At 58.7% G+C, this 23969-nt stretch overlaps 2 protein-coding genes across 2 annotated transcripts in view; both read right to left on the bottom strand.

Annotated features, from left to right (window-relative positions):
• The window catches only part of NUDCD3 (NudC domain containing 3), a 38563-nt gene extending 33030 nt beyond the window's left edge, over positions 1–5533 (bottom strand). The window contains exon 1 of the mRNA XM_074312109.2: positions 4779–5533. Coding sequence (XP_074168210.2) covers positions 4779–4970 — 192 coding nt within the window. The 5' untranslated portion in view covers positions 4971–5533. The remainder of the gene's footprint in view (positions 1–4778) is intronic.
• Positions 5534–8246: 2713 nt separating this feature from the next.
• NPC1L1 (NPC1 like intracellular cholesterol transporter 1) lies at positions 8247–23131 on the bottom strand. Its single transcript, XM_019731697.3, has 19 exons — positions 22947–23131; positions 20488–22028; positions 18563–18663; positions 18040–18212; positions 17743–17871; positions 17311–17493; positions 16739–16853; positions 16495–16622; positions 15995–16132; positions 15676–15765; positions 13418–13608; positions 13122–13246; positions 12437–12563; positions 12287–12342; positions 11780–11930; positions 11425–11656; positions 11214–11327; positions 10974–11136; positions 8247–9438 (listed from the first exon to the last, which is right to left on the bottom strand). Exons 1-19 carry the CDS (start codon positions 22998–23000, stop codon positions 9266–9268), a joined length of 3984 nt encoding a protein of 1327 aa, XP_019587256.3. The 5' UTR covers positions 23001–23131; the 3' UTR covers positions 8247–9265.
• Positions 23132–23969: the final 838 nt, after the last annotated feature.

Consider the following 23969-nt stretch of genomic DNA (forward strand, 5'->3'; position numbering starts at 1 on the left):
TGCAAAGCACTCGCTGCCCAGGTACTGAGCGCTGCCCAGGCCCACAGCTCAGACGGCAGACGGCAGAGGAGATGGAGCTGAAGTTCACTCGCAGGACAGCAGCAGGCACCGTGCGCGGCTGGCAGCGGCCTCCCTGGCTCGGCGGCCTGGGTCTCCGAAGGCTGGGAGTTCAGCCCAACAAACCTCCAGGATGTGCCAGCGGTGCGCAAAGCACGGCCTCCTACTGACAGCTCCCGCTCTCTCCAAACGCAGAAGGTAAACCAGCCCTGCCTCCGTCTCTCCTGGGACACGGTCACACCCATAAAAGTGCTGGGATTGTCCCCCCAGGAAGTGCACATGAAACATGGCCCAAACACGTCCAAGGGCACACATAACCCTGGAAGTGCAGCCAGGACAGACCCACACATGACGACCTGACGGCAAAGGCTGAGGTCACACCCGCCAGGCCTTCACAATGAGGCAAACGAGCATTGCTGCTAAGAGAAACATGGAGGGGTTTCCTGGAAGGAAGGGGTCTGGTCAGACCTTCAACGAAAGGCAGGCCCGTGTTCCTCGGGAAACCACAGCCTCCAGAGGCGGGGTCCTCAAGAAAAAGTCCCTGTGGCTGCTGAAGGCAGGAGGCTGGGAGACCGCACCTAGGAGCACGGTGGGAGCAGACTGCCAGTCACCCAGACACCGTGCCCCTTGGTGTTTGCCAACAGCACTGAACACTAACTCCACACAAAACCCCGCACACGGATGTTTAGAGCAGCTTTATTCACTACTCTCCAAACTAGGAGCAGAGATGTCCTTCAGTGGGTGGGTGGACAAACTGCCCATCCAGACAGAGGGACGTAAAGAGCACTACAGAGACGAGCTGTCAGCCACGGAAAGACACGCAGGAACTTCAAGTGCATGTTACTAAGTGACAGAAGACAGTCTGAAAAGGCTGCACACTGTAATGGTTCCAACTATGTGACATCCTGTAAAATGCAAAACTATAGAGACAGTAAAAGGGTCAGCGTTTAGGGGAGAGGGAGAAATGAATGGGGGAGCATGGAGGACGCCAGGGCAGTGAAACCACTCTGTGTGACACTGTAATGATGGACACGTGACACAATGCATTTGTCCAAACCCACAGAACGTACACAACCCAGAGTGACTCTAAAGCTAGTTGGGGTGACGATGACATGTCAGTGTGGGTTCATCAACTGTATCAAAGGTCATGACTCTGGGGAGGGCTGCATGTGGGAGGGGCTGTGGGAACTCTGGGCCTTCCCCTCGATTTTGCTGTGAACCTAAAACTGCTCTAAAAAAAGTTGTCTTATGATAAAAGAAAAACCCCAAATGTTTTACCAGTGGGCAGGAGTCCATTTCCAAAGGCTAGGACATACCCCGACATTAAATAATCGTGTCCTGTGCACTGAGCAGGCACAGACTGAAGAAGGTACGAACACACCAAGCCACGCCAAACGTTTGGCAAAGTCTCTCAAGACCTATGACAGCGCCAAGAACAGGAGCACTGCCGTTTCAAAGGCCATGGAGTCGCGCTCCGAGGGCAGCTGCCTGCCAGAGGTCCTGCAGTGAGAGAGGAAAGGAAACCACTGACAGACGCAGCGGGGAGACAAAGGCCTGAGGCTGAAGACAGGAGACGATGCTGACCCGCTCCTCCTTCTGACACCTGAGCTCTCTGGCCTCCACATTTGTGACCCTGACCCTCTGCCCTTGGAGCTGCTCATCCTCCTGACACCCCAGACCTTCTTCTTATTCCACAAAAACAGCAACAGCACGGCTCCTCTAACAGCCGGGACCCTGCGGACCCTGCCTGATGGGCCCAGGCAGCCCTGCCCTGCTCACCAGCACCCCCAGCTCTCACTCATTCTAGAGTCGCGGACCACAGGGCCAGAAGAGTCATCTATGACCTCCAACCAACCTTCTCAACTGACAGCGGAGAGTTACTGGCCCAAGATCTCCCCACGAGCTCCGTGAGGGACAAATGGAGCCAGAACTCTCCTGGGCGGGCTTCTCCCACGCAGGCTGGCGAGAGACTCCCAGATAAACAGCGTCAACGAAAACAAACAAAATGTCATTCTGAACTATTTTCTTAGAACACACTAACATATCACGGAAAGAAACGCACTTTTCGCCTGCATCTTTCCTGATGAGTGGCCTTTGGCTACGCATCCAGGCTGTGCAAGCCCTCACAATTAGGAGGAAAAGTCTGACCAGTTTTACACCACCCCCCAAATTATCAGGGAACGCTTTTGAGTTCCCGAATGGAGCACCCCAACACTCCCATCCAAACCCTCTTTGCCTGTGTTCTGAAGAGACCCCAAGCACCTCCTCTCAGGTGGGGTGGCCATAGGAAGCACTCTTTTGCCATCAAGTCAGAGGCCGATGAGCACAGTGAGGTCAGGAGGCCATCCAGTACCACTGGGAGGTGACACTGAGTGGTACCAAGTCCCTAGCTCTGACCCGGCATCTTTTCTTTCTTTTTGAGGCACAGGTGACAGCACCCTATTCATTTCAGGTATATACGCAGAGACTGACAGCTGGACCCTCAGTGATCCCCACGACCACTGCCATGACCTGCCGCGTGGCACGCTGTCACAACAGCACTGACTACCACCCTAAGCCGTGCGTTTCAGCCCACGGCTTAGCTGTTTTGTAACTGGAAACCTGTCCTCGCTCAGTACCTTGGTGTCCCACCCACAACAAAACTGTGCGGTGCTGAACCCGGCTTCACAGATGTCCTGCCACACGCCCCTGCAGTTAAGGGACAGCTCCCAGGAGTCACCCTGACCCTCCAACCAAGACACCCAGGGAATGTCTGCTTTGGTAAACTTCCTGGGCAATACTGACGGGCAGGAACCACTTCCAGAAACGGAACCCCTCTCCACACTGTGCTGGAAACTGTCCCCTCAGTTTCTGTGACACTTACTACACCACCCCTCCCACTCTACAGCTTCCTGCTTCTCCTCTCCCTTCCCGACCCTCCACCTTCAGCTCTTCTCTCCCTCAAACCACCCAGGTCTCTGGCGCCCCAAGGTCCAGTCCCAAACCCAACAGCCTGGGGGCAGGGGCTTCTGTCTACGACTCCAAATTAACTTGTCTAAAACTAGGCTTTTCCCCAAACTCAAGTGACAGTACAGTTAATGCATTATCGTTACTCCACCCGCCCAAGTTTGAAACCTTGGGTCATCTCTGATTCGTCCCTGCCCTGCCCTGCTCTGCTCTCACCTCCACTTAAACTGGTCACCAAGTCTTAACCGTGAACATAGTAGGTTTACATGTAGATACCAGATAAATGAGTTACCTGTCATTTCATCTGTAAAACAAGGGCAAAGCCCAACCTTTCAGGTTGTGTTAGCATTAAGTAAGATAACGTCCTGACCTGTAAAACCCCCACCATAATAACTGTTCCTTTCTCTTCCACACCCTTTCTGCAAGCTGCACTCACCCTAGATCCCAGCATTCCCACCCTACCATGCGTGGAATGGTTAAATGACGGAGCAGAAACATCTGGAATCACAAAAACGAAGTTTTGAGTTCCAGCTCTACAAGTCTGGTCAATCACCTGCCTTGCTGAGCTAGCACCCTCACCTGCCAAAAACATCAACTGCATCTACTTCCCAGGACTGTCCACGAAAGTAGCAAACTGTTACAGGGCCTGCTAGGAACCCTCAGTCAGACGGTGCGAGGCCACTGGAAGGATGAGGACGAGCCTTCAGTTCTGAAATTGACACCCAACTCTACCCCCCATTAGACTGTATCATCTTTAGTTACTAAAACACTGTGAGCTTTGGTTTCTTCCTCAGGCACCAGGGAAACTCCCGAGCAACCCACAGGTTGCAGCAAGACTTCAGGTCACGTTGGGAAGCACTGTATAAACTGTGACGTGCCAGAGGACTGTGGGAGGTGCCACCTGCGTTTCCACTTTCTCAGGTTCCTACCCAAAGGCTCAACGCTCAACTGAAGGCCCACTGTCATCGCATCACAGTCCCACCTCCCCTTTCTGACTCCAAACCATCCTTTCTATTCCTTTCCTTCCATGGCTGCCACACAACTGGCCTTGCACAGTTGTTCCTGCCTGTGTTTTTCCTTCTCAACTATAACAAGTGTCACAAGGAGAGACCATTACTTAAACACCCAAACCACGGTGCACCTCTGCCTGTTTCGGCTGAGTGCAAACAGGATCAGCAAGGACTTGCTTATTACACTCCCAGGTACCTAGTCAGCTTCAGTGAGTGTTCACGGGACCTCAGACATACAATACACGTAACCTGGGATGTACAGACATACGCTCCAATGTGCCGTCTCGGACCTGGGCCGGCACGTTTCCAACGAGGGGGCCGCACCCACCAGTCGTCACAGTCTCCCTCCCTCCTCCGGTCTGTGGCCTGGGCAGTCGCGGGGCTCGTTTTCACTCCCCGACTGGCAGCCCCTGGCACCGCCGGGGCTCCTGGGCTGCGAACGCCAAGCTGGCCCTGAGCGGGGTGTGCTGCGTCTGACTCCCACGCGCACCCTGTGTCACCCAGGCCGTCGAGAGCCAGTCCTGCTCCCACAGAGGGACAGCTTGATATGCGACCAGCGTCTCTGCTTCCTCGCAGCCCCGGCCCCAGGAGGAGAGTCCGGGGAAGCGCCAGAGGGGGAACTGAGGCCGGGAGCGGAGCGAAGGGCGGACTCGCGAGGGTCGGCAATTCCCGGGGGTCGGGGGTCCCGGGGATCGGGCGCCCGGAGGCGGGGCTCCCCCCGCCCGCCCCACCCCCCCCCCCGCCCGCCCGCCCGGCGCGCGTCACCTGCAGCACCAGCGCCTGCGCGGCCCCCGGCGGGAAGCCCATGCGGTCGGACGGGTGGCGCAGCAGGCGGTAGAAGTCGGTCTTGCGGTAGAGGAAGCCGAAGAGCACGCGCAGGAAGTCCTGGACGTTGCCCACGTGCTGCAGGATGCCCAGCAGGGCCTGGTCGTACAGCTCGGCCGCCCCGGGCTCCATGGCGTCGCCGGCAGGAGGACAGCGCGCTCGCGGCAGGCGCGGCCCGGACGCCGGCCGACGGCCACTTCCGGTGCGCCGCGGTAACGGCCCCGCCGCTGGCGCGCCCGCGGAACTTCCGGTCCGCGCTCGGCCGGCCCGGCGGCCGCTCTGCGCTGGGCGGTCTCGCCGCTGGCCCCGCCCCGCCGCCCCGCTGGTTTCCCGGGCTGCCTCGCTGAGGGGTGCACTCGGGCCCCGAAGTGGCTCCTAGACGCCAGCGGGCCAGGGGCTGCGCGCCTGAGGGCGCCCCGTGGCCATGTTGGAAACGGGCGGAAGCGTGCGGCGGGGCGGCACCACGTCGCCCGGGCCTGCCCTGTGGTCTGCGGGTCGCGCGACCGCCCGGGTGCCCGGATCCCTGCTTTCCCGGCGCGACCGCGCGAGCCTTGCGCTGATGGGCGGGAGGAGGAACGTGCGTGCGTGCGGGTGGCGTGCGCCCCGTTAACGACAGAGGGCGAGTGAACTGCAAGGTGGCGTCGCAAGCAGAAGGGAGAACGTAGCGTGCGTGCCCGAGTGCTGCGTGGGGACGGTGCGCGACAGCCGCGGTGCCATCGTCGGGAAACGTGCGTGTGCGTGGTGTACATACGCCTGCCCCACGTGTTGTCCAAGGACAAAAGTTAAAAACAGTGTCAAAGATTTTACTCAACAGTTTAATTAACGAAGTCACCGGTGACGTGATAAAGCTGGTTCGCAGCACTGGGAGGAACTGGGTCCTAACAGAAAACAGCCAGGTTGTTGGGTTGGACACAAAGCTGGCTGGTGTCCTACATGATGGTAAAACCGAAGGTTACCTTTTCTAGTAGATAAGCAATGATTCGCATCTCAACGACTCAGATCTGCAAGTTAACATATATCCTCATGGTGTATGGGTTCCAAGGAATTGTAAATAAAGTCAAACTCAAATTGCCCTAGAGAAGTGGTTCTGAAACTTTTTAGACTCAGGACCCATTTATGCTGTTAAAACCTACTGAAGACTCCGGTAGTCTTCATGTGGGTTATGCTTATTGATAGTTACCATATTGGGAATTAAAACAAAATTTTAAAATATTCATTTTTAGTCTATGAAAAGCACATTACATGTTAACATTTTTATGAAAAGCTGTTCTTCAAAGCAAGAAAAGTTTAGTGAAAAGAGTAGCATAGATTTACAGTTTTCAATCTCTTCAGGGTCTGGCTGAAGAGAAGACAGCAGGATCTGACATCGGCTGCCCCGAACCCTGCAGCAATATCTTGGGATTGATGTATATGAAGAAAGCCCAGCTCACAGTCAGCGGCTGTAAATGAGAGGACTGTTTTTATTGTCTTTTCAAATAACTTCATTATTCTTTGAAACTACACCCAAATTCAGCTAGTGGTAGTTATCTTAGAGGTTAGGTGCAATATGGAATCTGAAACATATCAATAAATGTTTCCTACTTTGTCACACCAATATCCATTGGTCTGTCCTGCTTAGAATGGATCTTCTACACACACAGGTACAGTGTCCCTGAATACCCACAGAAGAAAGGCCACGTGTGCAGACAGCAGCATTTCAGCCACATCTGAGTCAGGAAGAGAGGTCTTACCAGACACCAATCCTGACTCCAGACTCCAGAATTGTGGGAAAACTAATTCCTGTTGTTTAAGCCACCCAGTCTGTGGTACTTTCTTACGGCAGCCCGAGTACACACAAGCACCGCCTTGATTCCTGCTAAGACCAGCAGTGTTACCCACCGTTGCTTTTGTGCCATCATTGCAAATGTCTATACAGTGAAAAAGTAAATAACCGCATTTATTACTTTGATCTTGGAGACCGCCCCGGAGTCAACAGACTATACTCTTGAGAACCGCTGCCCTAGAGAATTAGGGAGTCCTGGGATGGGCCTGTTACGTAATGCCTCAGTCTGACTTGGGAAGGACATGTAGCCATTTCCAGGTTTTGAATAACATCTGAAAGCATCACAAGAGGTCAACAGAAACTGCTTCTGCAGAGGGGACTCGGGAAACAGGACAGAACAGAGGAGGCCGCCTTTGAAGTCGGTACCATGTGCTTGCATTCCCTGTTCAAAAAGTAAATAAAATATTTAAAGTGAGGAGGAAGCTAAACATACTCTTACCATACAATCCAGCAATCACACTCAGGTATTCACCCAACTGGGCTGAAGACCTTGTCCACACGAAAACATACAGATGTTTATAGCAGCTTTACTCATAATTGCCAAAAACTGGAGGCAACCAAGACACCCTTGAAGAGATGAATGGATGAACACACTCGTCCATGCACATACTGAAACACTGTCATCAGCAAGAAGGAATGAGCACCCCAGCAGCAGAGTGATGTTGGTGGATCTTGAAAAACGTATTGCTCAGAGGTAGAAGCCAGTCTGAGAAGGCTGCCACGCAGTATGACATCCTGAAAAGTGGCGGGGTTGTGGAAACAGTAATCAGAGCAGTGTTTGCCAGGGCTTGGGTGTGAAGAAAAGTGGGATGGGTGAAGCTGTGGTAGTCGAGACTGCTGTTGGACACTTGGCACATGTATTGTCAAAGCCAGAGACGTTTATAGCACCTAGAACAACCTTAATGTGCACAAATTTTAAACAATCCAGAGATTGGGGCTTGGAACAGAATGCGGAATGTGACAAAACAATCTATTACCAATGTATGAGACAGCCCCACTGAATGGAGATGCTGACCTGGGTAAACCGGAAATGAATGGAGTGGGCGGTGCCAAGGGACTGCACGAGGAAACTTCATTCTAATGTTTTCCGCAGGGTTATCCATTCTGAAAATCGTGCATCTGCACAGCGGAAATGAGCCACTGAGGCAGTGGTGTGGGAGGTGGAGCCAGGCTTCTCGCTGTTGGCTGGTTACAGACAAGCAAGGGAGGAGCCTGGAGTGATCCGTGTGGTGGTGGGTTAGAGCTGGGGGCATCAGAGTGAGCTTGCGTTTAGCCCAATATAGATGCAGATGGCTGCGGATAGAACTCTCTGTATGTACACGTAGCCGCATGTATTTAGACACATATTTCTGTATACTCCCATACTCCCAGCTGAGGGCCCTGCACAGAGGCTCTGTGCCTCCTGCTTGTGGGGGAGTTGCCTCCGCTTCTAAAAGTCACTTCTAAGGAAGGGCACATGATGGCCTGGCTACTTTCTCGCAGAAGGGGAGGGGAAAACACAAACTAACATCTCCATAAATCACCCTTCCACATGTATTTGTGTAACGTACAAAAATTATCTTAAACCCAGAGGCAGCCAGAATAAGACATGTGACATAAAACACCATTTCTCCTCAATAGACATTTATTAAGTACCAGTGTGCACGCACTGAGCAAGGTGCACTCCTCGGTCTACACCTCATGGGACCAGGGTTGGGCTGCTTTGAGGCCCTGGCCGGTGCTCCAGGCATGTGACAGCGGTGGGAGGGCCGGCCTGTCCCCAGGACCTCACGCAGCCTTGCAGACACACTGGCGGCCTCCATTGAAGGTCTTAATAATGGTTGGAGCTGGAGGTCAAACCAAGTGCCATTTCTAGTGAGGTCAATCCATCACAGTATGTTTTCCAGAACATTCTGCTGCCCTCCCCACCAGCAGGAAGCCTCTCCCTGGCCTTCTGCGGAAACTGCAGCCAGGGTGAGGGTCCTGCTGTCCGTTCTCAGGGACGCTGAAGAGCCTTAAAGGCTGGCACCATGGTAGGACTTTTTTGCCAGAAGCACTGGAGGGGGGTGGGTAGGAAGTGGGCGATTATGGGAGAGTTCTGAGTCTGGAACAATTGTCAAGAAGTGTGTCTTATTCCTGGACACCCGAGACCCAGGTCTCAGGGAGAAGGCGACTATCCTGTGCCAACTGCTTTGGAAACGAGGGCCCTGCTACCAGGGCTGAGGGCCCATCAGGGACCTGCTGGCTAGAAGGTGCCCATCATGGGCATTCCCACAGGGACAGCCTCTCCTGTCCCCAGGAGCTCACGCAGCCTTGCAGACACACTGGCGGCCTCCATTGGAGGTCTTAATAATGGTTGGAGCTGGAGGTCAAACCAAGTGCCATTTCTAGTGAGGTCAATCCATCACAGTATGTTTTCCAGAACATTCTGCTGCCCTCCCCACCAGCAGGAAGCCTCTCCCTGGCCTTCTGCGGAAACTGCAGCCAGGGTGAGGGTCCTGCTGTCCGTTCTCAGGGACGCTGAAGAGCCTCAAAGGCTGGCACCTCCCCTGAGGGGGAGGATGGGTCAACGTTCCCACCGGGGAGTCCTCACTGCCTCTCCAGCCTGGCTGGGGCCCTGGCTGCATCACGATGTCTGCCCAACCTCACAGCTGGCAGGGTGTTCAAAGCTGTAGTTGACGTAGATGCTTTCGGCCAGGCTCATCGGGGACGGGTGCTTTGGGCAGGAAGCCATCCTGGCCATGGCCGCCTCCTCTGCCCGCTTCTGCTCCAGCACCAGGCCGGGGTTGGCCTCAGGCCCTGCAGAGGGACAGACAGAGAGGACCACGGTCAGCGAGGCAGCTAGCTGGGCGGTGCAGCCAAGAAAGGTCCACAACTGAGCCGTAAGCCCCCCCACTGCACCCCGTCCCTCGCTCCACGCAACCCCGAAAAACCAGCAGCCAGTTCAGCTGTCATCTGCGCCGAACCCCCTGACCTTCCACCTTCCAGAACAGACCCCCCACCATCAGCATGACCTGGCAGGGGAAGCCCTGACATCCCCACAGCCTGTGCATCCCCCTCTCCTTTCTCCGGGAGCATCCTATGCTCACACCACAGCGAGCCCTCCCTGCTGGGAGAAGCTGGTCCTCACTGCTGACAGACTCAGGGCAGGGAGTGGCCCCAGGGCCTCTGTGCCTGTCACTCTCCTTTCTGGGACACTGCCTAAGGACCCACACTGCAGGGAGGTTCTGGGTCACTCTGCAGGGGTGCGACCTGCGAGTTCCTCTTTCTCTGCCTCCCAACACTCTGGGGTCCTCCCAGAGGCCGACCCAGGACTGCTGCTCACCTCCCACCCACCATCCCCAACACACACTGTCCTTCCCAAGAGGGTCAGGAAATCCCTGCAAAAGACTGGGGTACCGGGGGTGGGCACTGGCGCTGCCCTGTGACTGGGCCACGGCCTCAGTTTCCCCATCTGTGAGTACCTACCTGGAGGGGTGCTAGGAGGACAGGCTTATACATATTGGGGCACAAACAGCCTTCTGCAAATGTTTGCTCCCATGTTACCGCTATGGTTATCACCATACCTGGGGAAACTGAACTGCTGCCCGCTTGCCCACCCTAACACGGGGCCACACCCTCACCCTGGGGCTCCTTGAAATCGCAGGGTGGGCACAAATGACCGTGCTCCAGGAGGAAACAGGAGTGGGCACTAGAGATGTTACTGGTAGAAACTGAAATGGTGACCTTTCTGCAGGGCTATGACAGTCGCCATGAACAATTCAAGGACTGGACTGTCTGGAGGGGACATGGGAGGGCGGGGCCAGAGTCAGCCACAGGATGGGCAGCAGGAACAGTCGGGAAGGTCGAAAAAAATCTAAGGACCAGCGGCTGTGTGCTGTTCAACGGGCCGCGGTTCATCCATACTATAGGATGTGCCTCCAAACTGAGCTGTCAGCCATCAGAGGCACAAAACCAGGTGTGAAGATCACACCAGCACGTGTGAGTGGGTGAGAGAACGGGACAGAAGCTCTGAGCACTTCACACGCAGCACTGTTGTGCGGTGTCTGCCCCACTGTGTGTGCGCGTGTCACCTGCATGGCACCGCTCAGCGTGGGATGCGCTTCGTGCGGAAGGTCAGGGTTAAAAGGCCTGGAGCCTATAGCCACCGACACTGTCTGAGACACATGTATGCTGACAAGGAAAAACGTTTCCATGTGTTACAATGAAGAACCTCACAGACCAGGAGCGCCTATGCTCTCGGCTGGGCTGTCCCGGGGGCACGGACGAGTGCCCCACTGTGCCTGAGGCTGCTCCCTGAGCGTGGGCAGCGCCTGCGGGGGCCTGGCACTCACCCAGGTAGCTGAGCACCACCGGTAGGAAGACCAGGCCGTGCAGCAGGCCCAGCAGCGTGATGAGCAGGTTCAGACGGAAGAAGAAGATGTGGATGAGCTGGGCCCTGGCCAGGCCCAGGACCAGGATGCCAGGCAGGTTAGTCATGGCCACGCCGGCGAACACCTAGGGGTCCCAGGCAGCTGTCAGCTGGCATGCTGCAGCGGCCCCGCCCCGGGCTCCTCACCAGCCCACCCACTCACCGCACTGCCCATGGAGATGGTGGCCTCCTCGGCCCTCTCCAGCCGGGTGGGTTTCGTGCTGACAGCGAAGGAGCGTGTGATGTGGGACACGAACTCCACAGAGATGCCCACTGCCTGTGGGCAGAGGGGGCTTCAGCGCCAAAGGGCCAGGGAAAGCGTCTACCCTTGCAAAGAAGGGGGTGTGCCCGTGAGGCCCTGCGCCCTTCGGTACCGTGACCAAGTTGATGAGGGACACGGCGTTGTAGCTGATGCCCCAGAGTGCCATGAAGCCCACGGTGTCCACCAGGATCATGACGATGGAGAAGAGGTTCAGGAGGCCGGAGCGCAGGTCCATGCCCAGCAGGAGGCAGCAGACGGCGAAGGTGGGCACCAGGCAGAGGCTGAGCATGAACAGCCCCTCGGGCACCACCGTCAGGTACTGCTCGTAGAACACGTTGGTGATCCTGCGGGGGCGGCTGTCATGCGGGCGGGGCTCCCGAGCCCACTTCGGGAGGAGAACGCAGTGCGCGGGCCTGCGTTGTGGGGCACCCCACCCAGCCCCGCCCCGCAGCCGGCCCCAGCCTCACGTGTAGGGGAAGACCTCGAAGGCCGGGTCGGTGCCCTCCACCTTCCGCAGGTCGGCGGTGATGTTGGCCGCCAGCGCCCGTGCTGCCCGCAGAGCCTCCGTGTAATCCTGTGACGTCCTCAGGGGCGTGTGGTAGGCCATGAAGCGCGAGGCTGCCGCGGGTTGGAGAGGAAGGCCAGGGTCAGAGCTCGCTCCCTGCGCCCTCCAGACTCCCAGGGACCTGGCTTCAGGACTCAGCCGTCACTGTGTTGGGATTCGGGATAAATTTGCGGCAAGGGGCCTGCAGCTTAGTTTCACTGCAGCCCTGCCTCTGACAAATGGAGCGAAGGGCCAATGGTCCCAGGTGCTGGTCTGTGGATTTGGGGTGGGGAGGAGGAAGCAGGGCATGCAGGGGTGAAGCCTGGGACCAGGAGCCCAGTAACCGACCTCCAAGGAGGTGCTTAGACGCCTCCATGGAGGAGCAAGGGGAGAAGATGGGAAACTGGGCATCCGTAGAAGCTGCACTTACCTAGAATCTGGCCATCGGGGCCCAAATCCACAGAGGTGCTATATGCTGCCAGGCCACTGTGAGGTGGGGACAGAGCAAAGGCGTGATCGGGACCAGCTCCCCAGGCCTGCACGGCCCCGCCCTCCGCAGCGGGCACCCCACCCAGCCTACCCTTTGGGACACTTGATGTTGGGCGGGTCGTTCAGGAACCAGGGAAGGTACTTGTGGAACTGCTCCACCGTCGGCCGGACGGGGCCAAGCGTGAGGCTCACACAGTTCTTGAGGCAGGCCAGGGAGGCTGCAAAGACAGCGGGGGCTCTGGGCAGCAGCTCCCGGAGAGCCCGCTGGCCCCTGATGCTGCCCATGCCCTCACGGCCCGGGCACGTGCCCCTAGCAGGCGACAGAAGCCCGTGTGCTCCAGAGCACTCTGCCTTTCTCTCTAACTGAGGGGCTCTCCTCTCTGTTATGGAAACTGCTGGCCCCCACGGTCAGGTGAGGAAGGAAAGTGTGGGGCAGAGAAACAGCCCCACAGGGCCTCCCCACTCCACCTACAAACGCAGCTGCTCCAGGGGCAGGGCCACGTGCCACCTCGCTCCCTCCTGACTCCCACTGCCCGTGAGAGCCCGTGGGCACAACTCAGGAGGGACACACGTGCAGGAGCCACTGGTGGTCCAGCTGGGCATCCACCGTTTGGGCCCAGTCACCCACACATGTGCTCTGAGCTGGTGCCCCCACCCCAACTGACTCTGTAGGAGCGCATGAGGGATTCAAGGAGCCTCGCCCTTCTTTGCCTTTCTCTTGCCTCAGTTTCCCCAAGCTGTGGTGGGCCAGGAGCCCCCAGAGGCCTCTCACTCACTGACAGTCGAGGAGCAGAACTCGTCTTTATGGGGGCCAAAGGCATAAAGGCGGCAGCAGGAGGACGGTGTCAGCCAGTCGATGAAGTCATCCACCCAGGAGGAGGCGGGGATGGCCAAGTAAGATCTGAGTGTCAGGGAGAGGAGGTCAGGCAGGCGGGTCCTTCCAGTGGTCCAGTACCCACACTGGGCCTCCCCAGGCACATGGCAGCAAGTGGGCATCAGAATGGGGTCAGAGAGGCAGGAAGGGGACCAGAGTGAGTGGGGGCACGGACGTGGGTGTGGGCAGGGAACTCACTGCTCAGGGAACTCGGTGGCATACTGGATCTTCTGGGTTAAGGAGAAGTTTTTGCAGCCCGCACTGGAGCAGATGGCATTCATGCCCATTTGGCTGGAGAAGTTGTAGCCCCCGGTGGTGACAAAGTAGACTGGGGCCCCCACTTCAAAGTAGCGGTTCAGAAAGAGAAAGTAGTCCAGCAGGTAGGAGTCCTGGAATGAAGGACGGTCAGTAAGGCCAGACCAGATGCATCCCCGGGGGCTCGCTCCAGCTGACACTCATGGACGTGCCCTCAGGTACACCCAGAGGTACCCTCACAGAGGTACACACAGGTGCACACTCACGCAGGTGTACACTCACAGAGGTGTACCCACAGAAGCTCATGTCACAGGGGCACACATCCAGGAATACGCACAGAATACACTCAAGGAGGTACAAACACAGATTACAAACTCCAGCCTACGTGAACACACTAACACACAAACACGCACGTACGTGTAATTGACCCCTGCTTATCATCCCGTTTGGCACAGCCAGTCTACCAGGCTGGTCTGTGACCACAGCCCACGTGCGTGTGCACCTGTAAGCATCCATGAGCACACCCTGAGGCCTGCCCCTTTCCTGCACCATAAATCTTCAAAGTGACATCACGGAAGACGGAGGAGCAGGCAGCACCAGGGGTCCGTCTGCCCAGCGGACAACACCTGCGCTGGCAGCATCTGTCTTGTGCGATTATTTTGGAACTCTGGGGACTAGTGAGAGCTTGAAGCTTCCAGGGAAAGACGTGGCTGCTGGATTGTGGTTAGTTTGGGTCGATTTGAGCTCAGCGTGGTTGCAGCTCCCAGTCCCCGTCCTGGCAAGGCGGCCACATGGGTTCTGGGAGCAGGTTGCGCACAGCTTGCAGGATCCAGGGTGGGCTCTAAGGACCCCACCCCTGGATGTCAGGGATCTGGGTTCTGACCACCGGTTGCTTCTCTGATCTCAGTGGTGAGCAGAGTCAGGCTGCCATTGCGACCTCCACCACCTCAGGCTGAAGTGACTTCCAAGATATGTAAAGGGAAAATGCCTGATTTATTGGTGTTTGGGGTTGTTGTTGTTTTTCCACTTTTTCTCCTTTTGGATATTTAAGGAATAGGAAATTCAAAAGCAAAGTCATCACAAAAGCCCAGGGAAACACAAGGCTCAGAAAAGAGCTAATAAGACTTTAACTTTACACTTCAGGATAATTTCCAGGATGAAGACACCAGCAATAGTCAAATTAGGAAAGAAAAAAAAAAAAGCCAATCTTGGGGAAGGGGGAGAATCTGATCTCTAGAGCTCTAGAGTTACCACATGATAAGACTCAAATGTCCATTTTTCATCAAAAAACCCACAAGACATACAAAGAATCAGACAAGTATGGCCTATACCTAGGAACAAAAATAAACCAATGACACTACCGTGGAGAAAGACCAGATGGCGGGTGTCCTGGACGAAGACTTTAAAATAACTGTCAGCCCGTGAGGGGTGACTGTGGGTGGCAAGGTCACTGCACGTGCTGCTGGCTTCGCTGCCGGCTCTCACTCCCTGCGACTGAAAGGTGCTGTCCCGCTATCCACTCTTCCCTCATCATGTCACTTCCAAGGCCAGCAGCACCAGCAGATGACTATCCAGGCTGGGCTCCTTCCAACGGCAGGCCCGTCACCGTCCCAAGAATGGCCCTGGCTGTCTGAGGCCCCTGGGTCCTGGGCACCAAGACGTGCTGCTCACAGCCACCAGCCCTCACACCCAGACAAGCAGTGGGTCCCTGTCCCCTCTTAGGTATCAAGCCCATGTGCTAGCCCTGACCAGGTGGTCAGCACCTTCCCCACCCCGCCACACACCCGTCACTCCCACAGGTCAGTCCTGTCACTCTGCTGCCTTCTCTGCAAACCCTACACATGCTTGGACCCCCCTCAAACGTCTGCTCTGGCCAGGAGCCTCTCAGAGCCTCTGGGAGGTCTTTCCTGCCCCGGAGCGCCCAACCCTCAACATCTATCAGGAAGGAGCTGTGCCTCGGGCTGCACAGGGCAGGGACTCAGCCAGTGGATGGTCACTCTGCCTGTATAGTTGTGTCACATGCCCCCTCCAGATGCCTGGCCATCTGCCTCACGTGGCCTGGGCTTGGTGATGAGGCCCTCTCCCTTGGTCCACATGGGGAGCGGTCCTGCACCCCCAGTAGACCCCTGGCCCAGGCCACCCAGCTGCTGTGTGCTGCAGACCCTCTCCACCCCTGGGGGACAGGCCACAGCGCAGCTCACCTTGGGAAGGGCCAGCTCCTGGTCCAGCCCCACGCTGATGTGGCACATGAAATAGAGGCCCACCCCAAACAGGGCCAGGAACACCAGCAGCTGAGGAGGGAAGCGCCAGTGAGGGTCTCCCGCGTGACGGTGCCCCTCCCCGCCTGGTCAGCAGGGGGTGGGAGGTGACCTGGGGACATTCTGCTCTTGGGCCCATTGAGTCCCAGCCACCCGCCACCACCCTGTGCCTCGGCACCTGGACCTGAGCAAGCAGAGGTCCAGGCTGTGCAGCCCCTGCCCCGGGGCTGTAAGGACCACACTGCTGGTCCCGGCCACTCACCACGACCACGCGCGTGACCCGATGCAGCAGGAATGGAGCGTAGACCTTTCGGAAGAAGCCAATCAGCAGCCCCTCACTTTGGCCAGACGAAGGCAGCTCCCGAGTGCGGATGCAGCAGCAGACGTCCAGCCGGGAGGCCTGGGGGGAGAAGCCCTTCTGGTGGCCCCAAAGCAGACCCCCGGGACCACCTCCATCCCAGGAACCATGGGGACACCAGTGTGCTGTCCCCTTTGCTTCTGTTTTCTATGTTGACAAATCACTTTCAAATTCTGCAACAGCAGCTCCCTGTCAACGTCTGATTTATATTGTATTTCGTGACTTCATGTACTTTAGCAAGTTTGATCACATTCCCCAAAATGACCAAAACAAAATTACTTTTCTGTGGGACACTGGGACTCAACCATTCCAGCACAAAGTTCCCACTGCGACCCGACTCTGAGCCTTCTCTGCAGCAGGAAGCTGCCCCATCTGGCCAAGGTGGGGCTGGGATGGCCCCCTACCTCCTGCCTCCTGCTGTCCAGAGACACCAGGGCCACGAAGGCCGACATCTGCAGCATGAAGTCCAGCATCACTGCCACGCCGGAGGTCAGCGCAAAGACCCGCACAGCAGGCATGGGCGTCAGGGCACCTGGGGGCCGGAACTGAGTCTCAGGGCACAGCCCCTGCTGACACGGTGCAGAGGGAGGGGCTCCCCCACCCACGGCCTCCCAGCCTCCTCGCGCAGGGTGGGGCTGGCAGGCTCACCCAGGAAGAAGCAGATGGCCTCAGAGACACTGCACAGCAGCATGCTGGGACCCACGCTGCCCAGCGCTCGGCCGATGTGGGCCTCCCGCTGCTCCCCAGGCCGCCGCGGAAGCCTCTGGGTGGGGACAGCAAGAATGGGTCCAGGCCCGCCAAGGCAGCTGGCACAGGCCCTCACCCCCACCACGCCATCACCCAGAGACCCTCCCCAGTCGGAATAGAGCCCACTGACACTGCTCTGTCACATGGCCCTCTTCTCAGGGCCGGCGCAGAGGATTGCTGGGTGTGCTTCGGGGTGTCTGTGGCATATTTGCCCCAAGGATCGCTGGGATCCTCAGTGTTCACCAACAGCAGAGACTCCATTACTGAACACCACACGGCAGCGTGTCAAGAGGGGCTCCAACGTGCCGTGTGACCGCCTCACCACAGGCATGTGGCTGGCGGACAGGCAGAACCGGGGCGCACGCAGGACAGAGTGAATGCAAAGCACTGTGTTCTGCGTGAATGGTGAACCGCGTGGCAGGATGTGGGAAGCTCAGGACACCTCGCAGGTGGCCTGGGATGGGCGTGCTCACCTGGTACTCCAGGACGAAGATGAAGATGTTGTCGGCCCCCACGGCCAGCACCAGGAACGGCACCACCTGAAGGACCACCAGGGAGGAGGGCACGCGCAGGTAGGAGAAGAGGCCCATGGCCGCCATGACGGCTCCCAGCACCACGGTCACCCCGCCCAGGCCCAGTGTGGCCTTGGCATCCACCTGCAATGGGATTGGTCGGCCTCCTGCTGTAGGGCTGGTGATCAGCTCCACCCCAAGCAAGAGGAGGCCGCACCTCACAAGGCACTTTCCCAGTAGTTTTGTGTTTCACAGGTGGGGTCTGTCAGGGAGCAGGGGATGCTTCTGGGAGGTGTCCCCCAGGGGAGCCACTGTGTTGTGTCTCCTTCGCAGCAAGGTGCTCTGGTTGGGAAGGTTCTAGGTGCCCCTTGCCGTGCCCCTCCCCCTGCTCACCGGCACGCGGCTGCAGCTGGTGTAGCTGCCCAGGGCCAGGGAGATATACAGGAAGATGACCAGGTAGCTGACAGCAAAAACTGGCAGGTCCTGGGCTGTGGTGCGGCTGACCTCGTCCTCCAGGGAGCGCTGCGGACACAGCCAACCAACCCGCTGACCCCTGACTGCCTTGGACCCCACTAGGCGGCATGCCCAGGCATGCCTGAGCAGGATGCCCAGGCCCAGGGTCACTCAAGAGAGGGAACCCACCCAAAGTCAGCGGGGCTGTCCCTGAGCCGGGGGCCCTGCAGCCCTTACCTCCGCCATGAATGTGACTTGGAACATGCCGGCAGTCCGCCTCTGGAAGGCTTGCACCTCCTCCAAGAAGCCCCCCTCCCAGAGCTTGGCGCGGGCCAGCCGGGGGTCCCCAGGAGGGTAGTTGTTGAGGGAAAAGGTCATGATCAGAGCCTCCGCCTCAGAGTAGTCCTTCCCTGGGAGGAGGAACACTCAGCCACCCTCCAGTGCACCCCTGCCTCCCCTCCCCCTCTCCAGCTGCATCCCTCCCCCACCTCCCTCATCTGAGTCATTGTCTAACCCGACCCCACTTCTGTCTCTCAGCCAAAAGCAACTCCTGTGGACCCAGGCACAAAACCAGGGAATCGGAACAGCCTTGGGAGAAGATAAAGTTGGTGGCTGGGAAAGGAGGCAGGACAAGCAGGTCTGTGGCCTCCCACCAGGCCCCCACCAGCCCGGCCACCCCAGACAGCCCGAAGCCCATCAGCACTCCCACCTCCTGCTCCATGTTCCCCATTGTGGCCTCCCCTGGGGGCACCCAACTTACCTTTGTAGCCCCCCACGGCGAGAAAAGGGAAGACAGGGGCCCCGTAGTCGGCCATGCAGCTCAGGGCCAGGGCCGTGCCGTCTTTGAAGGTGAGTGGGGCGCTGGAGCGAGAGGAAGAACCTTTCTAGGGCCACTCCCATGGCCTTGCCCCACCCCAGTGTCCCAGCACCATTGCCTGACCCTGTGGTCAGAACCGCTTGTCCTGACAAAATTGCACACTGCCCAGTGCAGAGGGGACCAGAGCTCCCCAGACTGGGGCGCCTGAGCTCACTTCGCCTCACACCCCTGGACCCTCCAGGCCCCATGACCATCGCATCCCGGACAAGGCAGGTAGGCGAGCATCACACATGGTCCCCTGGGATGGAGTTGGATGGCCCCTGAGTCCTGACCACCAACCACCTCACAGGCCTCACGGTGCCCTCAGCCTCTCCTCCTGCCACCTGGAACCCTCCAGGCCCTGAGTCAGATCTCTCTCTTTCATGTGGACAGTTTACAAGCCCATTGACCGTAGGCCAGTCTCCACACCCTTCAACAGAGCCCCTTTGCCAAGTGCTCTGGGTGAGTGAGTGTTTTGGTCACCAGTTGTCCTGGCTGCTGTGTGACCTTGAGCAGCTCATCACACTGCACAGAGCCTCTCTTTCCCTGTCTCTGAAATGGGGCTCATTGGACCTCCCAAGAGTGGTTGTGAGCGTCCAGAATCAGAATAAAGCCAGCGTGAGGGCTGGGAGCCCAGGTCGGAGCTTCCCCTCTGGCCTGCAGCTCTGAGGGCGGCCTAGCGGCCCAGGAAACAGACTCCAGGAAGCACCCAGACGGGCTTGCCCTCTATTCCAAGGGCTCTCAGTGTGGCCCTGCAAGGGTGACCTGTCGGCAAGCCAGAAGTGTTTTCATGACGCTACGATGCTCTTGGCTTTTTTACCTTCTTTTGCTCTTGACTGTGTGAAATACAAAAGTTCACTGATGTGGTTTCCAGACCACATGGAAGGTAATGGTTAAGAAAAGACCAGCAGCTGCGTTTTGGTGCAGTGTCAAAGAAAATGCACCATTACCAGGAAAGGCCGGTCAACACGTCTCCCTCTTCGGGCTGCGGGGTGAGCCAAGTGCTGTCATTACACAGAACCGGACACTGAATCTGGCTCCTTCAAGACACTGAAGAGATTTGCAAACATGCCACTCTTATCAATGATTTTTTTGTTTGGAAAATGTACCTATTTTCTCATAAAAATATACCATTTGTGTCGATATGTAATGGGCTTATATTGCTATTTTTAAAGAACTAATATTTTGTCACTACTCAGTTTCCCTCTCACACGGCAGATGTCGGAGGACAAACCTCCGCCCAAAGCCTCTGTGGGGTCGTCAGCCCTTTGTCAGAGCGCGAGGGGTCCCTGAGATCAGGCGTTTGGGGACCTCTGCCCTCTCCAACCTCAGAGATCCCACCTGCCCACCTGCTCCCTCCGGGTGGGGGGGGTGGTCCCAGCTGAGGCCCAGGGGCCTTATTGGCATCCAGTTTGCACCATGGCAAACGGTGGGGGGGGCTGTGGCTGTGGCCTGTTCAGGGACACCCAGCCCAAGAGATGGGGGCCTGAGACCAGCCACAGCCCCTGCCCTGGACCAAAGACACTCTCAAGCTTCCCACAGCCCTGCTGGCCCGCCCAGAAGCAAAGAAGAAACAGAAGCAGATGCAAGAGCAGCGCCATCAGTGCTCTGTGACCTGCAAACCGGAAAAGTGCAAGGATACTCCTGCTGTGTCAGGAGCCCTGCAGAACGGGAGGTGGGGAGGCCCGATAGCCATGTGCACATCTGCTACAGTGAGCGGCAGCCCCACCCGAGGCATGGGGAGGAGCGACCCCTTGGCAGCTGTGTACCTGGCCTGGTTGCAGAGGCCTTGCCGCCCCCAGCAGCGCCCCCTCCCGTGGAGGACTCACTTGGCGCAGTAGAGGAAGTGGTCCCTCCAGTCGACCTGTGCGGTCTGCCCGGTCAGCGTCTGGTTGGCCGTGAGCAGCAGGCGCGTGCGGTTGTTCTGGAAATACTGCAGGAGGCTGTTGATGCAGCAGTCGGCCAGGCTGGCGTTGTGCGGGTTGAGGGGCGCGTAGCAGATGTCGCTCAGGGACACGTTGCGCTGCTCCTGGGGCGACCACACCTGCAGGTTCCGCAGCCGCTCCTGCAGGCCCAGCAGCTCCAGCAGCAGGTCTGGGGCCAGCACGCCGCTGAAGTTCTTGGGCCCCAGCAGCAGAGAGTCGTACCTGTAGCTGGGCCGCTGAGGCGCCGTCAAGATCACCTGGTTGGTTCGGAAGAACGGGCCAAAATGCTGGTCATGGAAAGCCTTCTCCTTCCGAGCTTGGCTGTTTGGGGCTGACCACAGCTCCACGGGGTCCGTGGTCAGTTCTATAAAGGCCAGGCCCGCGGCCAAGGCCACCACCACAGCAATGGACACCGCCAGGACGGTCAGTGGCCACGAGGCCACCCACGTGCCCCAGCTCTGGAAGCACTGGCTGAGGAAGTTGTGGGTCCAGAGGCTGAGCCTGCTGGAGAGGCTGGGGTCTGCTCTGCGGTCGGGCATCCCACCCTTGTAGCTGCAGGACGCCAGACTGGGCTGCACGCGGAAGGCAGTGAGCACCGCAGCGAGCACGGCGAGGACAGAGCAGAGGATGATAATCAGAGCCAGCCCGCCCGCCATGCGGCCCAGGCGGAAGGTGGCGTCCAAGGCCTGGGGACGGACGATGGCAGGGCAGGACGCCGCGCAGTCCTGGCAGGAGCAAGCGGCCGCGCCATCGCCCCGGGACTCGTTGCAACGCGTAATGTTCCCGGCCAGAGGCTGCATCACGCTCCCTGCGGCCTGGCCGGGCTCCCACAGGTGGAAGGTGATGTCCAGGGGTGCCAGGCCGTTCCCCGTGTCCCCCTGGTAATTGAGCCAGCGCTGGGCGTTGCAGAGGGCGGAGCCGTACACACCGCACATGGCGCCCACCGCCAGCGAGGCGGCCGCGGGGATGCGCACGCGGCTGCACGAGTCGTAGGTCTCCTCCGCGAAGCTGCGCTGGTAGAAGGCCTCGTAGGCCACCACGGCAGGGGGCTCGCTGTTCCCCCGCACGGCCACGCGTGTCACATTGATGAAGACGCTCTGGTTGGGGCTGCACGTGTTGTGACAGTGCAGACTCACGAAGTTGTCCGAGCAGGCCGGGCAGCGGGTCAGCAGGGCCTTGGTGATCGCCATGCTCGCCTCCAGGGACACCAGCTGCTTGCGGGAGCAGCAGGCGTATGTGGTGGTGGGGCCGGTGTACAGGCCGGGGCAGACGCGGCGCAGGAGGGTCAGGTGGGCGCCGGTGACGTGGCGGGCAGGAGTGTTGGACAGGCAGGACACGTTGGACAGCGAGGCCAGGCTTCCGGACAGCTCCGGGTTCTTCCCGCACTCATCGTAGAAGGCGCAGTAGCCCGGCTGATGCTTGGGCGTGTACAGCTCGCCCCCGGCCTGCGGAGCAGGGCAGCCTTAGCATGGGCCCAGCGGGTCAGGACACTGGGGGGCGGGGGGAGGGGGGAGGGACGGGGGGAATGGGAGAGGGATCAGGGAAGGACTCAGCGCAGGAGGGATGGGCAGTGGGCACCCGCAGCAGGATGCCAGGGAGCCCTGGGGGAGGGGGTGCCGGAGCGGCACTGGGGAACTCCCCGTGGTGTCTGGGATTACAGGAGGATGGGTGCAGCCAGGCCTTCATCCTGAGCGGCTGGGTCACTGGAGAAAGGGAGGTGACCCACCAATCTGCATTTAGCAAGGTCAGGCCAGGGCGTAAGGGGCGGGTGGGGAGACCCTTGGAGGCCGCTGCCGGGTCCTGCTAAGAAACGCTGCCCCTGGACAGGTCCGGGACCCACTCCAAGGAGCTGAGTGGGCGCCAGGCCCTGTGCACAAGAGCACAAGGCCGCTGGCGACCATGGCAACCAAGCTGCAAGCCAGGCCGAAGGCCAGGGGCCCTGCTGGGCTTCCGTGCAGGGCCTCCCCTGCCCTCACCAGCTTGGGGCCTAGAGCCTTCACCAGCCTCCCAGATGTGCAAGTGGGAGAGAAACATGAGGGGTGGGGCCCCAGATGCTGAGTCCAGTGTGCCATTCTGGGAAGCTGCCCCACCTCAGGCCACAGTGTCCACAGCCAACCAGGGATGGGAGATACTCAGTCACACCCAGTCCAGCTGCCCCCTCCCAACCCTTGTGTCCCTCTAACCCCATGACCTGGAGACTTGGGCAGCCCAGGACCCCCACCCACACCCTTCCTCTGGGTGCTTGGGATCCCTCATCTGCCCAAAGCCCAGCCCCCAGACCCAGGCCCTCCCTCACTGTCACCAAGCAGCCCCTGCCACCCCCAATGGGAGGCAGCGGGAGTGGATACAGGCATCAGACTCACCGAATGCAAGAGCAGGGCCCAGAGCAGCCAGCCTCCCAGGCCGGCCTCTGCCATCCCAGCACCAGGAAGGGACTAGAGGGAAGTGGGACCTGGCCACCGGGACAGCCGGACACAGCCAAGGGCTGGCTCCAGGGGACGCAAACAGGTCAGCTTACTGCCAGAGACAGCCTGGCCTGACTGGGCTGGGGACCAATGACGCTGAGCCCTAGCCTCCTGGACCTTCAGCAGGTTAATGATCCACCTGGCTCACCCCTCCCACCTTTGGCCCCACCCTCTTAGATGAGTCTCCCAATGGAGGTGTGAGGTCTCACCATCACCCTTTCCAAATCGACCTAAGCCAGGGCTGAGCCAGCTGGAGCCCTGCCACAGCCGCACACTGAGCCTGTGCTATGGAGGTGGGTGGGCTCAGCGTGGCCTTCTGAACCTCCACTTACCCCTCCACATGCCCCCAACACCACCAGCCTCAGACCGCCACTGTCCCCATCCCCCTCTTGGGACAAGGCCAACTCTGGGTGGGCACACCCTTGTACTGTCATCCTTAGCAACTGTTATTAATATTAACAGCCTGATAACAGAAGGGACAATTCAGGGTAGAGTGACGCAGTGACAATAGTCTCCTCTGGGTGGAGGGGGAGGCCAGCATGCTGGGGTCTGACCTTGCACAGAGGTCCCAGAAGGGAAAGCCTTGCCCCCCCCCATGCCTCCCCCAGCCCTGGCTGGGAATGCAGGCAGCGGCTGCCCCACCTGGGCCCAGGTGCTTGGTTCTCAGCTTCTGCTCCCTTCCGATAGGGATCTTCCTATCACCAGGATGGGCCAGACCTTGGTCCCCTTATCAAGGCTGAGCTGGTAAGGGCAGCCTGTAGGGAACATCCCCATGCAGCCACCCGCTGGAGGCAGGTGCGGAAAGGAACCTGCTGTCTTCCGGGTCTCCTTCATGGACCCTGGCCTGACCCTGTGGGAGCTGCCCAAGTGCCTTCCCGGGAAGACAGAGGCGGGGGTAGGGAGGGCCAGTGCAGGCTGGGG

The sequence above is a fragment of the Rhinolophus sinicus genome, chromosome 4 (genome assembly GCF_057876585.1).
Source record: "Rhinolophus sinicus isolate RSI-liver-muscle chromosome 4, RSI-T2T, whole genome shotgun sequence".
Lineage (NCBI taxonomy): Eukaryota > Metazoa > Chordata > Mammalia > Chiroptera > Rhinolophidae > Rhinolophus > Rhinolophus sinicus.